Below are 23021 nucleotides of genomic sequence, written 5' to 3' on the forward strand. Positions count from 1 at the left end.
TAGCGAAGAAGGAAGATACCTCTGGGAGCCGAGATTCTCTATTTTCTGCCACACGTGCAAAGGAGACTGAGGTGAAGATGCACGCTGAACTTCAGTGTTGCAGAGAGAGCCGAGACCTTTGTTGAAGAACTGATTTGTGTTGACTTGTGAAGAAATGAGCCAAAGCTCGACTAATTTTCTTGGGAGGTTGACTTGATAGATTGGAGGAGGCCTTTGACTTGGTCAAAGGGTCCTGGTTGTCTCATTTGATTTGGTTTTTGAAGAAGAGGAGAATTTTGGGTTTTCCCCTAAGAGAGGGGTTTTCCCTGTTACCGCTCAAACTAGCAGGGAACCTAAAGGGGATTCCTAAAGGGTCAAATGCTAGTCCAAGGGCAAGAAATGGAGACTTAGCCCAATCTCACCTCAACTAAGGCTTGTGAAAATTCCAAAACCCGGAATCCAATTGCAGCAACAGGAAATTATTCACCTAATTGTTATTTCTAATTAACAATTTATTTACTATTTTCTACAGCAAATACTGAATAACTCACACTGCAACCTACACAAATAAAATTGCGGAAGAATAAATGTTGGAAGAAATGCTAGCACAGACACATAAATTTACACAGTTATTTTTGGACCAATATCCCCTAAAAAACCCAACTTGGGAAAACTAGTGCAGCAGTGAGGGTTTATTTTATTATGCACCAGTGAAATTTGAATACATCTATGGATGCCCAACTAGCAATCCAAACAGCAATAAGATCTGAGCAAAATACTAAAGGGAATTACCCTTCTCCCACAAGCAATCTCTGGCTCGGCTTTCCCTACCAAAACTCGGCCTCCTAGAGCTCTGCGTCAGCCTCTGCGCTGCTCTACATAGCTGGTTGGATGGATTACTTCAGACTAAAGCTCTGGTGAAATCGTTCTGCCTCTGGATGTTCACGAAATTGCCTCTATGACCCTCTGGGACTTCTTCCCACCTCTGGAACTGAGAACGATTTTTCCTTCCTCCAAATCAAACTACCTGGCTGAAGCAACTGTGCTAACTCTCTGGGATAATTTGGCTCTCTTGCGGCTGCCTCTCTGAATCTGGAAAATATTTCCTCCAGATCACTATCATTGCCCCTCACTCACTGCTTCGATCTCACTGGCTCTCGCTCTGGCAACTGACTATTGTTACTCTGGAAATCGACCTGTTCATGAAATCAAACTGCTCAAGTGTCTTTTGCAAGTGCCCATCGACTTCCTCTTATAATCCTCTTTTGGGACTCCAACGGCCAAGATTAAATCTTAATCAATGGCTAGGATTAACTTGAAGTCGATCCGTGTGAGTTTCTAGATCTTTCACGCCTTGACTTAATTAATATTAATTAATGAAAAAAAATCGGAAGAAATCACATTGAAGATTTTGGTCGACGTGTTTCGAACCAACAAGTGTGGTTCATCTTCAAGACAAGATGAAGAAACAGAGATAGGAAGAAGGTTAAACAGGGAGACAGGTCAACCTAACAGCTAGAAGAAAACGACTATATTTGACTAGGGGAGGAAAAGGGAAATGTTTAATATTATTTAAATAAATTTTATTAATTTATTAATTATTTATTTTATTTATATATATCAATATATATATATATATATATATTTTCTAAATATCTACTTATTAATTTAACTCAACGATTATATTTGACTAGGGTTTTACTTAATAATATTTATTTATTTCTAAAACGGCTATAGTTGAAATTATTTTATTTTTATTTTATTATAATATATATATATATATATATATATACTTATTAATTTATCTCAACAACTATATTTGGCTAGGGTTTTACTTAATAATATTTAATTATTTATAAAACGGCTATATTTGAATTTTTTTAAATAATACTAATAAAATAATATTAAATATTAAATATGAAATACTAATATTAACAAAACTAATTATACTAATATTCCTAACACTAATACTAATAATACTGATAATACTAATATTAACACTAATACTATTATTAATTAATAAATCATAATACTAATAAATAATAATACTAATAAAAACTACTAAATAAAATAAATAAATGAGGGTATTCCAAAAAAAGAAAATGAAGGAATCAAATCACAAACAAGAAAAGGGACAAAGGGCCTAGACAAAGACGGAGAAAAACTAAGAAGAGAGGGTGGGAATCCAACAGCTACTAATTTTCCAGTTGTCATCCCTATTAATATTACTGGAAGACCTCTCAATTTCAATGGCTTCCCTAAACTTACGATGATGAAAATGAGGAATTTTAGCAATAACCCTAGCCTCCTCAATGCATATATGATGCTTGGTCATCTCCGCATGCTCAGCCAAAGCTAAAGATTTGGTCCTCCCGTGCTTGATATCAACAATGTGTTCCTTAATCCTCTGGTTAATAGAATGACCAGTTTCACCAATGTATGAGGTTCCACATGAACAAGGGATGATATAAACACCTTTCATATCCATAGGGTTCACCTGGTCTTTAACAGACTTTAGGGAACTTCTAATGGTGTTGAGGGGTCTAAAGATCGAGGGAATATTATGCTTTTTTAGGATTCTCGCAATCTTGTCTGTCGTCCCTTGGATGAATGGGAGGTGGATCAGTGGGAAGCCATTGAAATTGAGAGGTCTTCCAGTAATATTAATAGGGATGACGGCTGGAAAATTAGTAGTTGTTGGATTCCCGCCCTCTCTCCTTAGTTTTTCTTCGTCTTTGTCTAGGCCCTTTGTCCGTTTTCTTGTTTGTGATTTGATTCCTTCTTTTTCTTTTTTTGGAATACCCTTATTTTTATTTAGTAGTTTTTATTAGTATTATTATTTATTAGTATTATGATTTATTAATTAATAATAGTATTAGTGTTAATATTAGTATTATTAGTACTAGTGTTAGGACTATTAGTATTATTAGTTTTGTTAATATTATTATTTAATATTTATTAGTATTTTATTAGTATATATATATATATATATATATATATATATATATATATATATATATATATATATATATTTCAAATATAGTCGTTTTATAAATAACTAAATATTATTAAGTAAAACCCTAGCTAAATATAGCCATTGAGATAAATTAAGAAGTAGATATTTAGATATATATATATATATATATATATTAATAAAATAAAAATAAAATAATTTCAAGTATAGTCGTTTTATAAATAAATAAATATTATTAAGTAAAACCCTAGTCAAATATAGCAGTTGAGTTAAATTAATAAGTAGATATTTAGAAAATATATATATATATATATATATATATATATATATATATATAAAATAAACAATTAATAAAATTTATTTAAATAATATTAAACATTTCCCTTTTCCTCCCCTAGTCAAATATAGTCATTTTCTTCTAGCTGTTACGTTGACCTGTCTCCCTATTTAACCTTCTTCCTAGATCTGTTTCTTCATCTTGTCCTGAAGATGAACCACACTTGTTGGTTCGAAACGCGCCGACCAAAATCTTCAATGTGATTTCTTCTGATTAAAAACAAAACAAAACAAAAATTCATTAAGATATGGATCACAGAAGCTTGAATTCGAATTCTAATTAATTAGTCATATTTCCTAAGTTGAGACTTAGGAAATATTTAAAAACTGACTAATAATCTAATTAAGTCATTTCTAGGCGGAATATCTAGAAACGATCTGGTTTTTGGAGATCTCGTGTATTCTAGCCTCTCCACAAAATTTCAAGGCTAGAACACATTCAATGCTACAAAAACTAACATTCCCTCTTAGCAATGAATGTGTTCTAGTGCTCCACTGCACACCCTGTAGCAGCACCCTGTCTTTGCATCATCTCCTATCACGTTGTTGATGTTTCGCTACTGTTGCCCACCAACCAGTGCACAACTCTGATATGTGTTGCATCTGTGATGTTGATGACCTTGTTGAGCTGCTGCCAACACTACAACTCCCTCTCATTTGTTGTTGCTGCAACTGCAACAACTGCAATTGAGAAGCATCCTAAATACTGAATCAACTGTGATCAGTATGGTACATATGTCTCCCGAGTCCTAACTGTTACTAGCTACTGCATTGTCTACTGAAGACTCTGCGTTGTTGTTGACTCTGCACAGTGCCAACTGCACTGCACTCCACAGCATTTGACTGCTACTAGTCTGCAACTGTCACTCTACCTCTGAATAAATCTACTGCCACTGATCTATCCTGCTACTAAATATTGTGGGCCCCCATAGCAAGGTATTGATCCATGAGGTGGACCTCCTCAAGGATCGTGCCCAATATCTGTAGCTCTCTGGCGCTACATCACCAAGTCACCTCACCTCACTCCTGGAGGTATTTCAGCAAACATGGTAAAGTCCTCCTCCAGTCTAAAGGAAATCCTATCGATCTTTGTTGGTGTTGTCTGTTGGTCTTGCTTCTCCTCCTTGTCCTTCATCCTGAGAGGACACTAGGTATTGTAGTGACCGAGCTCACAACATCTAAAGCACTTGACTTTCGACAGGTCCTCGTTCTTCTTTCACTACTCCCCCGGTCCTTGACTCAGGCCCTTCGATGCGAGGGCCACATTCTCCTCCTCCTTCACCTGCTTTGATCCACTGATGGAGCTCTTTAGAAGAGCTCGCCTCAACTCCTCTTGCCGCAAATCGGCCCACATCCTATCCCACCTTAGCAAGGTATCTCTGCCCAAAATAATTTGGGCAAATACCTGCCACTCCTCGGAGACACTATTTAGTGCCAATCGCACTAGCTCTATGGGTTGAGGCCTATGTTGCACGAAACTTCCAGTAACTTGACATTTCGGGAAGTACCCATACCCAAAACTCCGAGACTTCGTTTTCCTTCTAAATTGTCATCTATGGGTCTTATTCCCTTTTTTCTTGCAAGATAATGTGTTATTCACTTATTTATAAATTTCTTTTTATATATATAAAAATATATGGCGTTTTAGCCAACGTTTCGGCCGACGTTTCCACTTTTGGGAGGTGACGTTTCTAAACGTACCCGTTTCAGAAACTTCGAAACGCTTCGATGTTTTGTGCAACTTAGGTTGAGGCGCTACCCCAACAGCTGACAATTGGTCCCGAACCTCCTGAATTCTGGTGACGAAGGAGTCTATGCCTTCCCCCTTCTACATCTGGATGAGCCTTATCTTCTCCTCTAAGTACATCTTCCGTTGCTCGGAAGTTCCCTGGTACAGTGTGGAAAGTGTATCTGATTCCCACACCTCTTTGGTCGTTCCCTTGGCCGCTATGTGTGATGCAACATGATCCCAGACACAATCTAGGATCAGTCTCTTTGCTCGTGCCATCTCCTTTCTATACTCCTTCAATGGATTTGCATCCTAGATCACTGCTACCACTGCATTAATATATGGCTTCGGTCCATATTCATCCAGAAGAAAGGACATCATTGCCTTCCAGATGACATAGTTGGAAGTTCCATCCAACTTGTCCTGATCTCGATGTCCAACAGTGGCCATCTCAACAAATGTCGAAAATCTCCTCTTCCCTTCTGCTCAACTGCTGCTAGGCTATTCGCACTCCCTTCTGCACTGAGAAACTCTGCTCACAACGACTGTTGATCTGCAAGGGAAATCGAACTTCTTGAGACTAGAAATTCCCTGGGAAAATTCTCCCTTAGTGTGTGCTCTTCATCTTTCCACCCAATGCTAGCTTTGCTCTGGAAAACTATTGCAAAACTATTGCGTCCATCTAGAGATCTACTCCACGAAAATACTGGCTACTCCCTCTGCCTTTGGAATCACTTGATCTAAAGAGATAGAATTTTTCTGCCCCACTTAGAAAAATCGAATCTCCTCAAGTAACTCGGCCTCTTGGCAAAGTGACTGCACTGCCCCTGGGAATTTCGATCTGCTGCACACACTAAACAACGAAACTCCTTTCTTTGCTACTGAGCTCTCCGACTGATCATCTGTGCTCTGATACCATGTGAAAATTCCGAAACTCAGAATCCTATTGCAGCAACTTGAAATTATTCACCTAATTGTTATTTTTAATTAACAATTTATTTACTCTTTTCTACAGCATATACTGAATAACTCACATTGCAACCTACACAAATAAAACTGTGAATGAATAAACGCTGGAAGAAAGGCTAGCACACACACATAAATTTACACAGTTATTTTTGGACCAATGTCCAAGGAAAAACCCAACTTGGGAAAAGAGGTGCAGCAGTGAGGGTTTATTTTATTATGCAGCAATGAAATCTGAGTACATCTATGGATGCCCAACTGGCAATCCAAACAGCGAATAAATCTGAGCAAAATGAAGGGAATTACCATTCTCCTACAAGCAATCTTTAGCTGAACTTTCCCTACCAAAACTCAACCTCCTGGAGCTTTGCATCAACCTTTGCACTGCTCTACGCAGCTGGCTAGACGGCTTGCTTCGGACTGAGCTCTGATGAAGTCGTTTTGCCTCTAGATGCTGAGGAAATTGCCTCTCCGACCCTCTGGGACTTCTCCCGACCTCTGGAACTAAGAACGATTTTTCCTTCCTCCAAATTGAACTGCATGGCTGAAGCAACTGCGTTGTCCCTCACGCTGCCTCTCTGGGATAATTCGGCTCTCTTGTTGCTACCTCTCCGGATCTGGAAAATCTTTCCTCTGGATCACTGTCTTTGCCCCTCACTCACTGCTTCGATCTCACTAGCTCTCTCTCCGGCAACTGACTGCTACTACTCTGGAAATTGATATGCTCACGAAATCAAACTGCTCAAGTGTCTTCTCCAAGTGCCAATTGACTTCCTCTTATAATCCTATGTTGGGACTCCAACAGCCAAGATTAAATCTTAATCGATGGCTAGGATTAACTTGAAGTCGATCTGTGTGAGTTTCTAGATCATTCACGCCTTGGCTTAATTAATTTTGTTTAATTAGTCATATTCCCTAAGTTTAGACTTAGGAAATATTTAAAACCTGACTAATAATCTAATTAAGTCATTTCTAGGTAGAATTTCCAGAAACGATTTCTGGGTTTTGGAGATCTCGTGTATTCTAGCCTCTCCACAAAATTTCAAGGCTAGAACACATCCAATGCTACAAAAACTAACAAGGCTCCCCACTTTTTACGGCCTTTCACTGATGGGAGGAGACCCAGTATATTTGGAGTCACAAATGAAGGATAAATCAACAAATAGATGTAAAGTGACTCAAACAATCCCTTTCTAGAAGAGGGTTAAGAATGGAGCTTGCTTTCTTTCTAAGCAAGGTACAATGTCTTCTAGGAGAAAGATGTGGGGATTTGAGGGTTAGGCTTAGGGAATATGACTTGTGAAAGAGTTTCCCAATCCCTAAAATCCTTATTGAAAATGGTAACCAGGATGGTTCTTGAAGAATTGCCTTTTTAAGGAACGAGACCAAATGGACCTGGTCTAAGGTAGGAGGAAAGAATATGGCCACCAATGATGTTCTTACCCTGGACAAGGTGGGGGAAAGGATCAAGGAAAGAATATTCACTTAAAGTTGTTGAATTGATCCAGTAAGGTACTAGCCTTTAGGGATGTTAGGGCAAAGTTTGATCTCAGAGCTAAGGCTTGGCTTTTCTCACAACTCCATTGTCGGAATGGCCTCAAATTTGGAGGAGGTCTTGAGGAAACACCAACACAGGAGGGCTATGAGATCGAACTTTTTGGAGGGCTAGTTCACCAGGAAAATGATGCCCTAGGTGACCCAACTTGGCTAGACCCAGGAAAAGGTGAAAGAAGTTGGTTTAAGGTGACCACCTTTTGGTAGATCAGTGCCTTAGTCTTGGGAGAATGGAGTCTATGATGAATATGAGTGAGGACCTTTGGTTCTTGGTCAAGGAGGCCTCAAGACTACTTCGCTAGCCTTCTAGGTCAAAGAGAAGCAATCTTGCAGCTTTTATACTTCGATGTGCAAAAGGTGATGGCTTATCAAGATCAATTCGTTGATAGAATTACCCCTAGGAGATTTCATTCACATTACATGGCCCATACATTGAGAGATGTTATAATAGAGACAAAATTCCACAATTTAAGCAGTAAATGCATGCAGCAATTAGCCCTAAGAATAGCGAAAATCCCAATCCAATGTATATGACAAAGTAAAACAAGAATAACATTAAAAGCATGTACTTACATGTAATAGAATATATCCAACCATCCACAATTTGACAAGAGAGAAGCTCCAAGATGAGATATACCAAATCCACACATCAAAATTCATTCATAAATCTCCAATTCATCCACCAAGAAAAAGTGCGAAATCTCAAGAGAGAGAAGAGATCCAATCCAAAGTGATGATGAGCAAATGAACTCATCTCACTTGTATTTATACACTAATGAGGAGTTCAAATTAGCCTCCTTGGCCTACATAAGCCCCAAAAATAAAATAATGTTCTAATAATCTAACTTTTGGTGACAAGCCCACCAAACTAGCTCATAAATGAAAGAATAAGCCTCTCAAGAAGTCAAATAATAATCTATGCATGTTGTAGGGCCCTCTAAGAGGCCTAATGAGGTCCATGGGTGCCATAATGAAGAATAGGACCCTCAAAAGTGATGGACAAGGGGTTGGCCCCTTGTTCTCCAAACAATAAACCTATAGTGCTCCCAATGGGTCTCCAAATGACTCGAGGATGTTTGTAGATAGTCAGCAAGGGCTTTGATGATGGTGTAGGGGATGCCACACCATCCTACAAGTCCTAGGTTAGTTGCCAAGTGCATGGTACATGTTGTGGGGCCGGTTGGGCAAAGGTGAACCAGTTGCATCATCCTGGCCCAATGGGAGTATCTCGAACATCTTTGATCATCCTCGGGGATCCATGGAGTGTTGTCTACTGCTATGGAGGCCCATGGCTCTCAACGCACACCCTACATGTACCAATGTATCCCTCTGGAGAATTAGGACCCCATATAAGGAGACCAAACCCAAGATGGAGACCATCTGCAATCCTGCATAAGATCCAATGCGTCCCCTAGCCTTCCACTACAAGTCATTAGAGAAATCGAGTAAATAAGCTTACCAATTCTGGACCACAGGTGGGGGCTTCATAATGGCATGCCCTTCCATAATGGGTTTCAAGATATGCCAATGTCTCCTAAACTCCAAATGGAGTTAACCAAGCATCCAATTAGGTGGTTTCCACTTCTAAAGGGGATAATATATTCAAGGTACATCCTTCAAAAGGTGGTGGCATGGGACAGATAGGTGAATGAAGTAGAGGATGAGAAGGGGCAACCCTGGGACACATGTTGGGGTACAAGAGTAGCTGATAAAGGAAAACCCCCACTTGGGTTTATAATGTATAGGAGGGAGAAATCATGGTACATGAGGTGCCTCGGCCTTGATTTTTCCACCCTTCTTTTGCCTTTTTATGATTTTCTTTGATTAACTGCTCGGCGCTCAAGGGGTAAGAGCATGATGCATAAGTTATAGCAGTGAATACCTTCTTTTAAGGTAGGGCGGTTCATTGCCCACCAGGGGTTGGGACAATCATGGGTTCCTATATGATGAAAGAGGCCCGTAGAACTTGTAGGAACCAGGGTGATGGGCATGATGATGAGGTAGAGCTCATGTATTGGCTTTTGCCCACCTGCTAAATGTGTTTATCCCGGCCATCTTTTGCATTTTGTGGTACATTTGCCTGTTGAATGTGGCCAAATATGCTTTTGTCTTTCTTTTTAGTTGCATCAACCTCTGGGGCATCATCCTAAGCCTAACCCAAGGTGTGAGCAAGGGGTAGGGGCGAGCTAATCCCTATGTGGACCCAGGTGGGAGAACTAATGAATGGGATAATAATGAATGGAAATGGGGTAATATGAGCGGATAAGGGAGCAAGACCACGCAACCAAAATTGGGGTTTCCCATGAAGTACCATTCCTAAAGCCAAATGGTTAGTAAAAGAGATCCCATGAAACTAGAATCCAAGGTTAATATCCAAAAGGGGTCTAAGGGACAAGAGCACAGACCTAAACCATCCTTACCGCCGAACCCCCCATTAATCCATGTTGAGAAGTGTCCATGATAAGCAAACTACAACACTCAATTACCAAATGACAAGGCATACCTTTAGGTTCGGGAGGCCCACCTTCAAACGTACGATCATGGCAAATGGGCGAGGGACCACATGGCTGGCTTAGGTGGTGGAGAAATGGCACAATGAGCTAACTGGTGGCTGCAAGGGACTGCTAGTTGCCGACCATCTTGGAAAAAAAATTCTCCTAGGGATATCACCCACAAAATGGTGGGTAACATTGCCCCCTGCTGAGAACCTACATCTTGTGTCTTGGTCTTCGTGGCGGAGAAATGGCACAATGAGCTTACTAGTGGCTACAAGGGGCTGCTGGTTGCCGACCATCTTGGAAAAAAAATTCTCCTAGGGATATCACCCACAAAATGGTGGGTAACATTGCCCCCTGCTGAGAACCTACATCTTGTGTCTTGGTCTTCATGCATTTATGTTTTCATAGTTGCTTAATGATAAGAAATTAAAGAAGATAATAAGAATACAAGAACTTCACAAGTAATTATCAAAGATAAGAAAATCTTTCTGCCTTTATGATATTCTAACTATAATCCCACTTCATGTTAGAAGGACAGTGAACAAACTTGTTGATTATATGGCTAATGAAAGCCTAAATTTAGAGCAGGAAACTCTATCCATGGAATGGAATGCAGACATATAAATCTCCTTAAAAAAACATGCTCCAAAATAGCCAACTAAGACTACAGCTCCCTGAACAAGGTGCCACTGAAACAACCTTGGCAATAATGAAACATGACTACAAGCCTCTCACAAATGGCATCAAGTGGTCAGGACAGGAGGCATCTAAAAGTTTTAAGACGAGGCATGCACCATGTTTTTTGATAATGACAATCTGTACTAGGGTCTGATAAATCATGTGAGAAATTCACTTCAATCAAATGAGAGATACATCGGCCCTCCCTTCAATATGTAAATTCATCATGAAGCAAAATCAGGCAAATTCCTTGGCCAATTGGGAGCATTATCCTCTGCAAGGTCAATTTCTTTAGACTTAATGCACTTGGGTTCCAAGTACATTTCCATTTTATGCAGTTGTTTCACTTTACATCATTCATTTTTGTAGTAGCAAGGAGCCTCTTCTCCATAGCCAGTTACCCTAAACCCATATATTGTCAAGAACCTTATCTCTTTACAATTTTTTGTTTCTTTACTACATAATTTTGTTTCTTTTCTGTGTGTCTGTTTCCATCCTTTGGCATTTCATTTTCGCTCCTATTGTTGTTGATTTGTGGTAGCATCGGATGTTATCTAGCCATGAAAATTGGTGGAGAGGCTAAAGCACATGAGATCTCCAAAACCCATAAATCGTTTGGAAAAATTCTACCCGGATGAGGAGATATTAAAATAATTAATATTTTTAATGGGGTCCTAACTTCTAAGTATAAACTTAGAAAAATTAAAATATTAATGTGTATTAATATAATTTTGGGTTAGAAGGTTCCAAGAGACAAGGATCAAGCCAAATCTAATCTTAGCCATTGATTATAGACTTAATCTCAGTCATTGAAGACTCAACAGAAAAAGTATATGAAGAGGCATGAGGGTTAGTTAGAGATACACCAAGTTGATTAGTCAGTTCGATTTTCTGGAGCGGGATTTGCTAAGAGAATCGAACCAGTGATCTGTTGCAGCGAGGGGCAGTTCGGCACGAGGCCGAGAATACATTGCAGAGAGGTAGAGATAGTGTCAGAGAGAGCGCAGAGGTAGCATGGAGTGATGCAGAGGCATCCAAAGTTGATGCAGGGGCTTGGAGGAACAACGCTGAGGACGCAGAGCTGACGTAGAGGCTAACAGAGCTTACGTAGAGGGTTGAGGAGCTGCACTGGGTGATTTTCGTGGGGCAGACAGAGTGCTGGTGAGGTGACGCAGAGCCCTAGGAGGGTGACGCAGTCTCTAGTGGGTGACGCAATTCCAAAGGGAAGCTTGGAGCAGCTTTTCTTCTCCAGCTAAGGAACAGTCATTGTGGGGCTCATCATCCGGTTGTTGATCAGCCGGAATTTTGTCTCCGAAGATAGGTACTACTGCCGAGGGCATTCTCTGTTGGGTGAGCCATTTCTGGCACCCTTGTTGTATTCAGAAATTGCATAATAATAAAACCCTCATATCTGTTGCATCGGTTTTCCCGCATTGGGTTTTTTCGAGAACGATTGTCCAAAAATATCGGTGTCCCTTGTGTGTTTGTCTCAGTTATTTCAATTGTTGATTTGCATATGTGTGAAGGTTGCATTTGTGTTTATTTCGGTATTTATATTGATAAATAATTTGTTAATGGAATGAACAAGTAGGAGATAATAAACCAGTTAATGCAGTAGGGATTTCTAATGTGTCAGACTTAGAAATTTCCACATGGTACTAGAGGATTGCAGATCACAGGAGGGCTGAAGGCACCAACAGAAATCTGAAATTTGTAGCAGTAGCAGTTGTCCCAAGAGACAGTGTTGTTCCAAAGCAGAGGCAGCTAGAGAGGAAGTGACGCAGAGCCTGCGTCATCATTTCGAGCCAGGAGAAGGGTCAGCGCAGAGGCAAAGAGAGGCAGATCAGACCTACGCAGTGCCTAGTCATCTTTCTCAGCCAAGAAGGATCGACGTTGTGGCCAGAAGGAACAGATTCAGCCTTAGCCAGGATTGCGCAGAGCCTGAAGGGCTCAGTTTCTTCAGTTGTCAAGACTTGAGGAGCTGTGTGCAAATTGTGATTTGAGGAGCTGGTGGGGTGTTGTTTATGTCGGTTCAGAATAGTACCTAAGGAGACGGAGCCAAGGTAGAGGGAATCACTACCTCGACAGATTTCTAGCCAAGGAATCCAAATCCAAGTTGTTGTTGCAAAGGAGGATTGGAGAGGAGCGGTTCGACAGTCGGCTAGAGGATTTCCAGGACGAAAATCAGCACTCAAAGGGAGATTTCCAGTAGGGGAGTCGAGACTCAGAGGGAGTCCAAAAGAGGAGCTGAAATGGCAGTGAATGGACTAAGGGATCAGGACAAGTTGGACGGGGCTTCCAACTTTGTCATCTGGAAGGCCAAGATGCTGGCAGTGCTGGATCGACATCGCATCAAAGACTTTGCCTTGAAAACCATGGCTATCCCAGTTGATCCAGCCGAGAACGAGAAGTACGAGGATGCAATGGTGAGGGCGAAGTGCATGATCCTTGACGGGGTCAAAGATCATGTCATACCACATATTACTAAGAAGAACACAGCAAAGGAGATGTGGGACACTTTGACGACCTTGTATCAGGGCTCTTCCGTACGGCGGAAGATGTTATTGGAGAATCAGTTGCGGTCATATCAGCTGCAGAGGGGAGAGCAAATAGATCCATTCCTTCTCAGGTTGCAGGAGATACACAACCAGCTTACTTCCATGGGGTCTACACCGGATCCAGAATTTATGGTCAGGACTGCCTTGAATGCAGTCTCCAAGGAGTGGGAGACATTTGTCCAAAGTATTTTGGGCAAGGCTACTCTTCCACATTGGGAGGAGATGTGGGCAAATCTTCGCCAAGAAGAGATCGGGAAGATGACGAAGGCGAGGAGTAGTGGCAAGGGAGTTCGAATCAAGAAAGAAGAGGAGGAGGATGCGGCTCTAGCATCTACGGGACAGCTAGGGAAGAGGAAGAAGAAGGACATCTCCAAGGTTAAGTGCTTCCATTGTGGGAGCTGGGGCATTATGCATCCCAATGTCCCAGGAAGAAAAACAAGGGAGAGGCTTCCGAATCAAAAGCAGCTCCAGTTAAGGCGGAGCAAGAGGTCGAGACTGATGATGACTGTTCCATGAGTGCTCATGCACGTCTAGAGAAGAGGTGGGGAGACATCGAGTTGTAGTCAAGAGGACTACATACTAGGCGCAGGATTCTTGAGGTGCCCAAACTCTTGGATCATATCCAGCGATGGGAGCCCTTAATGACAGTAGCAGGATGACAGAGGTCCGATGGAGCAAAGTGTAGTTGAGCAACAAGGCAGTGCTTGAGTGCAAAAATCTAAGGCAGCACAGTGGAGGTTGCAGCAGTGCAAGAGGCACATAGATGTATGCAGCAGCGCAGTGGCAACAGAGGGAGCACAGGATAGCAGCAGAGGCAGCTTCAGCATCACGAGGCTTCCATATTGACCGAGATGTCAGTATATGGGAAAAGTCAGTTACTTACTTCTTGGTAACTGAGTTGCAGTGCAGCAGTTATCAGTGGCAGTGCTAGGGGCAGCATGTTGAGAGGGAGCTGCAGTACGGATGTAGAAGTAGCAGTGGCAGTGGCAGTGTCATGGGCAGCAGTACAGGAAGCAGCAGTGCAGTGGATGTAGGGCAGCAGGCCCAGCATCAGCACAGGTACTGATGTGGAAGATCATTGTGATGTTTCCATAGTGAAGCATTACTAGAGCACATTCCTCGCTAAGAGTGAGTGTTGATTTGTGGTAGCATTGGATGTTCTCTAGCCATGAAAAATGGTGGAGAGGCTAAAGCACATGAGATCTCCAAAACCCAGAAATCGTTTGGAGAAATTCTACCCGAATGAGGAGATATTAAAATAATTAATATTTTTAATGGGGTCCTAAGTATAAACTTAGGAAAATTAAAATATTAATGTGTATTAATATAATTTTGGTTTAGAAGGTTCCAAGAGACGAGGATCAAGCCAAATCTAATCTTAGTCGTTGATTAGGGACTTAATCTCGGTCGTTGAAGGCTCAATAGGAAAAGTATAAGAAAAGGCGTGAGGGTCAGTTGGAGATACACCAACTTGATCAGTCAGTGCGATTTTCTGGAGCGGGGTTTGTTGAGAGAATCGAACCAATGATCTGTTGCAGTGAGGTAGTTCAGCACGAGGCCAAGAATACATAGCAAAGAGGCAGAGATAGTGCTGGAGAGACAGCGCAGAGGCAGCCTAGAGTGACGCAGAGGCAGCCAACGCTGACGCAGGGGCTTGGAGGGCCAGCCCTAAGGACACAGAGTTGACGCAAAGGCTAGCAGAGCTGACACATAAGGCTGAGGAGCTGCATTGGGTGATTTTCATGGGGCAGGCTAAGTGTTGGTGAGCTGACGCAGAGCTGTAGGAGGGTGACACAGTCTCTAGTGGGTGATGCAATTCCAGAGGGAAGCTTGGAGCAGCTTTCGTTGTCCAGCTAAGGAACAGTCACTGTGGGGCTCATCATCCGGTTGTTGATCAGCCAGAATATCTGTCTCCGAAGAGAGGTACTACTGCCAAGGGCATTCTCTGTTGGGTGAGCCATTTCTGGCACCCTAGTTGTATTCAGAAACTGCATAATAATAAAACCCTCATATATGCTGCACCGGTTTTCCTGCATTGGTTTTTTCCGGGGACGATTGTCCAAAAATAACGGTGTCCCTTGTGTGTTTGTCTCAGTTATTTCAGTTGTTGATCTGTATATGTATGAAGGCTGCATCTGCGTTTATTTTTGTATTTATATTGATAAATAACTGGTTAATGGAATGAACAAGTAGGAGATAATAAACCAGATAATGCAATAGGGACTTCTAATGTGTCAGACTTAGAAATTTCCACAATTGTCTCCTTCCTTGGCACCTTGTGCTTTTGTTCCCTCCCTCTTGCTCTCCTTATATCCTTTGGCCTCCTCTTGGGTACTCTGTTTCCCCATTTCAAATTCCCACCCTGTCATATTTCCCCATTCCTGGTGAAAATTCCCCAACGCAAAGCAGGTCAACAGAACAAAGGCAGAACTGGAAACAGGCACCACCCCTGAACTAGGCTTACATGAATGCAGAAAATTCGGCTGATACTTTTTGGAGAAACACCCCCTAGCTATCAGATCAAAAATAAACATAACAAAGGAGGAAGCCAGAGTAGAGAGAAGATTTATACAGGATGAAGAGGTCATTGACAATGTAGGCCAGTGGATTCTAGACACAGAAACCGGCAGAGGCAGATTTAATAGATGCATGCAAGCAGTTGACATATACTGGCAAATAAAAACAATCATGGGAAAAGTCTTAGTTGAAAGAAGCAAAGCACAGCAAGAGATTCTGCTGTTTATAGATGCCATACAGCTACAGGTGCAGAAATTGGACAACAAGACCACTAAACTTCCTAGGAAGGTAGCTAATCTGTATTTCACTAACACTAAAAAAGAAAAAGAGAAACCAAATAAGGCTAATGAGGTTACAATATCTGACTAGTCATGCATAGTATTTTATTTTTTGATAGCAGCTAAGCTAGATAGAACAACATCTGTTTATGATAGCACTCTGAGCGTCCTGTCTAATTTAGCATCTAAGTCAGACAGATAAACTTTATATATGATAATATTGTGGGAGCTATGTTTTCCTGGACAAAAAAAACTGCTACTCTTGCCACTGGTCTGGTTTCCCTGGTGGCAGACCAATAGCCAGACATGTATTTTTTTTTGTCATGCTCAGATTAATATAATACCAAGAGGAACTTAACCAAAAAGTTAGACTGACTTGAAAAACATCAATTATGAATGCTGCCAAAATACAACAAACTAGATAATTACACCATATTTTAGGATGTAAGAGAAAAAACTACCTATCAGAATAGCAGGAACTCAATAAGAATAAAGTAGGTCAGGCACCTGTACTTCTATATGCCGTGGTCGAGAAATGTATTTCTCCAAAAGAACAGTTTCATTACCAAAGGAAGAGGCAGCTTCACGCCGTGCTCCAAGTAAAGACTCCACAAACTCATCTGGTCCCAGGACAATGCGCATGCCCTACACAAGTCTAAATAAGAATGAATCTGTAGAAGAAGTTAAACTAGCATATTTGAAATGTATTAAAACATAATACCATCCATGCAAGCTGATATAGTCATCCAAACGTTTTATCAAAACATATCCTATTACTAAATATTTGAAAGTAATGCATAGACAAATGCTAGGTTCTGCCGCATTATTTAGCCTGCAACAGTATTCCAAAACAGTGAGCAACAAAATAGTACAGAAAGGTAAAGCATTGTTAACTTTTAAGTACATATCTGTTCTCATACATCTTGCACAAAATATAAATCTTTAAAGTTACCTTGTGAAGGTTGGAAGAATAATTTTGTTTTAAATCAAGTACAAAGATGATGCTGAAGAATTTAAACCTGGCAAGGTCCAGGCTCAGAAAACAAGGCTATTAAGATGGTTCACGACCCAACCCTGTATAGATATTGTGCTTATGTCAGCCCCTGCCCCACTGATAAATGAAGAATTAATTGAATCATTCTCACTATGTTCAAACCCTACTATATCAGTATATGTCTACCAACCCCAACAATTAACTATTTCCATGGTCATCGGGATGCCATCCAAGGATATGATAAATGGTATCAAGAGGTGTGCCCAACCCTGCCAGGCAAGGAAAATCAACTTCGTTATGAGACCCTGCTTGGTGCCACACCATTGACCATCAATCCGAAACAATAGTTCTGCACAATACTGCATGCACACACCTTGATTAAGTAGTCAATGTCTAGCACTGGCTCTGACATTCAGGATTCTAAAATTAAAAGAATAATAGCAAAGGAAACTCTGCTATTAAAAGTAAAACCTTAAATTTTCCACACAGCCATTTTTTCATGGAGTGGAATTGAAAATTGCTACCAGATCAAATTGATATTGTACAGCTAGATGAACTTTAAACCCTAACTATTGTCTCTAGATATAGATTTGTCCCCTTTTGCAGAAAGAACTTTATAATGGAACAGGATTCACCAAACATAAGTTACATGAAACAGGAAAATGGGTATGGTTTCCAAAGCAGTAACAAGTTTTGGGAATGCTATTTTCAAAATTTTAGGAAACAGGGAAATATCAGTATTACGTGTGTGCGTGTGTAGAGAGAGAGAGAGAGAGAGAGAGAGAGAGAATTAAACATAGAAAAACTGTGAATGTTTTTTGAGAAATGCAAATATTATTATTTTGAGAAATATTCAATATTCTGCACAAGAAAACGATATACATTTTTAGAGAGTCCCTTGCTACCTTTTTCCGCTATTTGAAGTACAAATGTTTAGCTCTCTTTATTAAAGAGGCTATTGCTCATTGATCAATGATGATGGGCCTTCAATTTGTCACTTCGTGGCCCATCTTATGTCTAAATTTGATACATTTTGCCTCCGAAGCCAAGAAATTCCTGGAAAGCATTAGTACTTATGATGGTCAATGTAGACATTAATGTATTATGATTCAAGCTTATCTAATTAAATATGATATTACTTAATCTCATGTTGAGTGTAAATTTCACTTAATGTTATGGGCATACTAATATGGATCAAGGTGCAAACTGGATGATTGCTAATCTTGACTGTATTCTTACTCCCTCACGTCACCTGGGAGGTTAGCCTTTGACTTTAGTCCAGTGGACCTCCTCTAAGGCCTTAGGGTTTTCGGAAGGGCACTATTGGGGAGGCTTTAATTGAAGTAGCATGTCCAAGGTATTCCATCCTTACCACTTTCCATCTTTTCCCTTGTTCATTTCCATTCTTCGGGCTGGTGGTCATTGGTCATGGGGATTGGCACCATTTCATCCTCATCCTTGCATCTGGGCCAAAAAACATTGCCCTAGAGGTTGATACAACTAAAAGAAAGTTTAAAAGCATAAGAAAGTGACAATGAAATAAAAAGATAAAATGCAAAAGATGGTTGGGACATTTTATTAGCACATGGACAAAAGCCTAGCATGAACTCTACCCCCTCGTTAGCCATTACCTAGTTCCTCGAGCACATGATGCTCCATCTATAAAAGGAACTCTTGTATTGTCCCAACCCTAATGAGCAATAAATTGACTCATCATTAAGGGGTATTAAATGCTAAATCTCAAAAAGCAAGCTTGGGCTCCTAAGTTATGCACCCAAATCAAAGCAAATCATAAAGTAAAAGGCGCACCAAAGATGTGGAAAAAATGGGCTAAGGAAATGGGTAACTCATGCCTCCACAATTGCTCCCTCCTTACATCTATACACTCAGGATGTTGGACCTCCATTAGCTGGTCACTTGGCTATGGCACCCTGCCCTAAAGTCATTCCCACTTTGTTGCCACCATTTTCACACACACCTATGGATTGATGGGCTAACTTGGGACATGTCACTTCCCCTTGGGGGCTAGAAACACCTAATAGGGTTATCCATCTAACCATCCCTAACATAAGGAGGTAACTTATTTACAAGACTTAATCTAGTTAGACATTTGAAGGTGAGCTTTGTGTGAAGTATTATTGTGCCCCCAACATTAGGTATGGTCCACTATGATGCATCTATGGTTATTGTACCTAATGATTAATGATTTTCACTTGATCTTGAGAGGGTTTTTGTCAAGTGTTTTCATCACAACAATACAGGTCTCTTAAGAGATGATTGCCCTCCTTCCTCAGCAACATTGTAAAGGTCATTTACCCATTCCAGAGAGAGGATGACCTTAATGATGCAATGTTTCCTATCCAGAACAAAGCGTTGGGCTACTTGAGGACCCGACATGGTACTTGACAGTCCAAGGTACCCCCAAATGCTAAAACACTAAGCCCATGAAGTTTAGCACCGGAGATATTACTGAAGTGCCAATTGGACCTAAGACACCCTCACGCTGGACTTAACATTGTTTGATGGTCGTTGCTTGTTCCAAAGCCCGAATGATGATGGTCAACCTTGTGATGACAGGGCAGGGTTTGCACATCACTTTTGAGCCCCAATGCTTGAGTGAGAGAGTACCACGTAACCCCTCTTCCCCTTTAGAGGGTGACATTAGGCACAATGGAGATGATGTCTTGGTATGGAGGCATGCCAATGATCTTATAGCTACATCTTTGAGCATGGAGCACTCATTAGCCCACATGACACTAACTTGTGACATTTAGAGCTCATTTAGAGGATGACATCATAGTGAGAGGATTTCCTTCCACCCATGCGCATTGATGGCATCTTTTGTTATGTTTTTGAGCTATGGGGTTGCATGTAACCTCTCTCTTATGGAACACTCAAGGTAAAATTGTAATTAGGGTTTTATTTGTATTTTTTTGTAAAAATGAGGGAGTTAGGTCTCATAAAATAGAGACTCCTCCACTCATTTCATTTCATCATCACACATTTCAATATTTTCCTCTTTAAGAGAATGTGAGCTAGTCTCTTCCGCTACTATGGGCAAGATCTGAGCTTTTGGTGATGCAATTATCTTATGGAATGGGTTTTTGCATGGAGATGTTATTTTGGGATTGAAAGAAGTGCCTTTCGTGGAGTGCTAACCACCAAAAGTGGGAACCCCATAGGAGAACAGTTTTCCTCCTAATTTGGACAGCCAAACAGCCAGCAACCCTATATTTGCTCATTATATGATGATAAGCGACATTCCTCCACTATTTGCATCGATCATACACCTCTCACCATTCGGCACTCCTCTTGAAGGAAAGTGGGTCACCACACGACATGTAATTTAACCATTTTGCGATCATTTGTTTTTACTTAATGTTTTGGGCATTCTAACATAGATAAAGGTGTGATCTAGATGATTGACCAATCTTGACTGTAAACATGTTCTCTCACCTTACCAAGGGGTTAGTCTTTGACCCTAGTCTAGTGGGATCTCCTCTAAGGCCTTAGGGTTATAGGAGAGGCACTAGTTTGGAAACTTGAATTGAAGTAGTGTGTCTATAACCTTTCCATACTTACCACTCTCCATCAATCCCCTAATTTCATGTCCATCCTTCAAGTTTGTTGTCATTGGTTTAGTGGTATTGGCACCCTCGTACCATCATCCTTCAGTCAGGGCCAAAAACTTTGCCCTTGAGGTTGATGCAACTAAAACAAAGGTAAAAACATAAAATGGTCACAATGAAAGAAAAAAAATAAGTTAAAATGCAAAAGGTGGTTGAGTCATTAATTAGCGCGTGCGAAAAAGCCTAGCATGAGATCCCCCCCCATTAGCCATCACTCGATTCCTGAGCACTTGATGCTCCATCACATAATAAGGAACCCTTGCAAGTCCCAACTCTGATGAGCAAGAAGTTGACTCATCATAAGGGGTAAATCAATGCTATATCATTAAAAGCAAGCTTAGACTCTTGAGTTATGCTCCTTATCAAAGAATCATCAAAAATAAGTAAAAGGTGCGCTAGAGGGGTGGAAAAAGTAGGATGAGGAAAGGGGTAACTCATGCCTCCATGATTTCTCCCTCCATACATCTACACACTCAAGATGATGGACCTCCATTAGCTAGTCCCATGACCATGGCACCTAGCCATGAAGCATTTTCCACCATCATTACAAACACCTATGAATTGAAGGATTGACCTCAGACATGTCACCTCCACTTAGGGGCTAGAAGCACCTAACAGGGTTGACCATCTAGCCATTCGTAACAAGGTAGGTAACACTTACGGGACTTGGTCTAGTTAGACATTTGTAGTTGATCCCAGTTTGAAACCTTATTATGCACTTAACAATTAAGTATGGTACACTATGATGCATCTATGGTCATGGTCTCTAATGAATGGTAACTTTTACTTGAGTTTGAGACATAGTTTTACGAAACGGCCGAACCGAAACGGAAACGGCCGTTTCGTTCCGTTTCATTGCCAAAATATGTGACCCGGCCCTTGACCCGGCTCGGTTGACCGGGTCAGCTATGACTCGGCCGGGTCATCCAATGACCCGGCCGAGTCATAGCTGACCCGGTCAACCCGGCCGGGTCCGTATTGACTCGGCCGTTTCACTCATAACCGGCTGGGGCAGCGTATTACCAAAAAAAAATCGATTTTTTGCTGATTTTTTATAAAGTTAGTTAGGGTTTGTGGAGCTGAAAGGTTTATTGTGATTTGTTTAATGCTTTTGGGGTCCATTTCCCCCTCCCAAACTCTATTTAAGACAGCCAAATGCTCTCATTTCACTCACAGCAGTCTTATGCATTTGAGTGAGAGTCTTCTTTGAGAGTTAGTGAGCAGTTCTTGAGCTTGTTTTGGAGCAGCAGTGAGGAGTCTTGGAGGAGCATTGTAGCTGGAGTGAGGAGCTTCTTGGGCAGCCATTTGGAGCAGCATTGAGGAGCTGATTTTTGGAGCAAGCTTGAGGAGGCAGTTTGTGCCTGGAGGTATTTTTTTCCACCTCTATAAATCTGTTTTTACTTAGTAAATTTTAGGTGCATATCAAGATAGCTTAGAGAGTGTTTTTAGTCAAATAAATGAACATTGAATCAATTTTTTTTTTTTTTTTCATTTTCAGATTGTTTTCCTAGTCAAAAAATGGCACCTAGAGCAAAAGATCCTGCTTGGGCATATGTTGAAATGGTTGATGATGAGATGTGTTGCAAGTTTTGCCATAGGAAAATTAAGTCAGGTCCTGGGGGGATTAATAGGCTGAAACAACACTTGGCAGGGATTAAAGGCAATATTACTGCATGTAAATCTAATGAAATTGGGGAGATTAGAAAGAATTTGTTGGAAAGCTTTGAAAAATTTAATGCAGAAAAGACTAGGCAAAAAGAGATACAGGCTGAAATTGGGAGGAAGAGGGAGATACAAAGAATGATGGTTGCCAACCCCCACTATGAGTTTGAGGGTTCTTCCTCTATCCCTCAAACTGATGCATCAAACCCTTTCCGTTATGTTCCTCCCTCTTTTGCTTCTGTTCAAGATAAGGGAAAGGGTAGAATGAAGGGTGATGGGACTATCAAAAGTTTTTTCACTCACTCAGGCTCCTCTCCATCAGATGCACATGGTCCTGAAGTTAGTAAAGGTCTTGCTCAGCCCACTTTAGATGACCATTGGAAGAAAGAATTGAGGGAGACTGCTTGTGACTACATAGCTAGATGGTGGTATGATGCTGATATCCCCTTTAATGCTGCTCGTTCACCATATTATGAGCCTATGTTTGAGGCCATACATGCTGCTGGAAAAGGCTTCAAAGGCCCTACTATGCAAGAGCTAAGGGGGTTTCGTTTGCAGAAAGAAATTACATCAATTAATGAGTATTTGCAAGATTTCAAGGAATCATGGGCAAGAACAGGGTGTACCATCATGTCAGATGGATGGACTGATCAAAGAAACCGTACCATC

The 23021-nt window shown here is 40.9% G+C and overlaps 1 protein-coding gene across 2 annotated transcripts in view; it reads right to left on the reverse strand.

The window, feature by feature from the left end:
• The window catches only part of MCCA (methylcrotonyl-CoA carboxylase alpha chain), a 388726-nt gene that overhangs the window by 213810 nt on the left and 151895 nt on the right, over positions 1-23021 (reverse strand). For both annotated transcript variants that reach the window (XM_089395890.1, XM_089395892.1), the window contains exon 4: positions 16575-16712. In XM_089395890.1, the coding sequence (XP_089252016.1) occupies positions 16575-16712 (138 nt within the window). The remainder of the gene's footprint in view (positions 1-16574; positions 16713-23021) is intronic.

Source organism: Pinus tabuliformis, chromosome 1_2, assembly GCF_031772625.1.
Source record: "Pinus tabuliformis cultivar Carrire ecotype Pingquan chromosome 1_2, CPIR1, whole genome shotgun sequence".
In the NCBI taxonomy this organism is placed as follows: Eukaryota; Viridiplantae; Streptophyta; class Pinopsida; order Pinales; family Pinaceae; genus Pinus; species Pinus tabuliformis.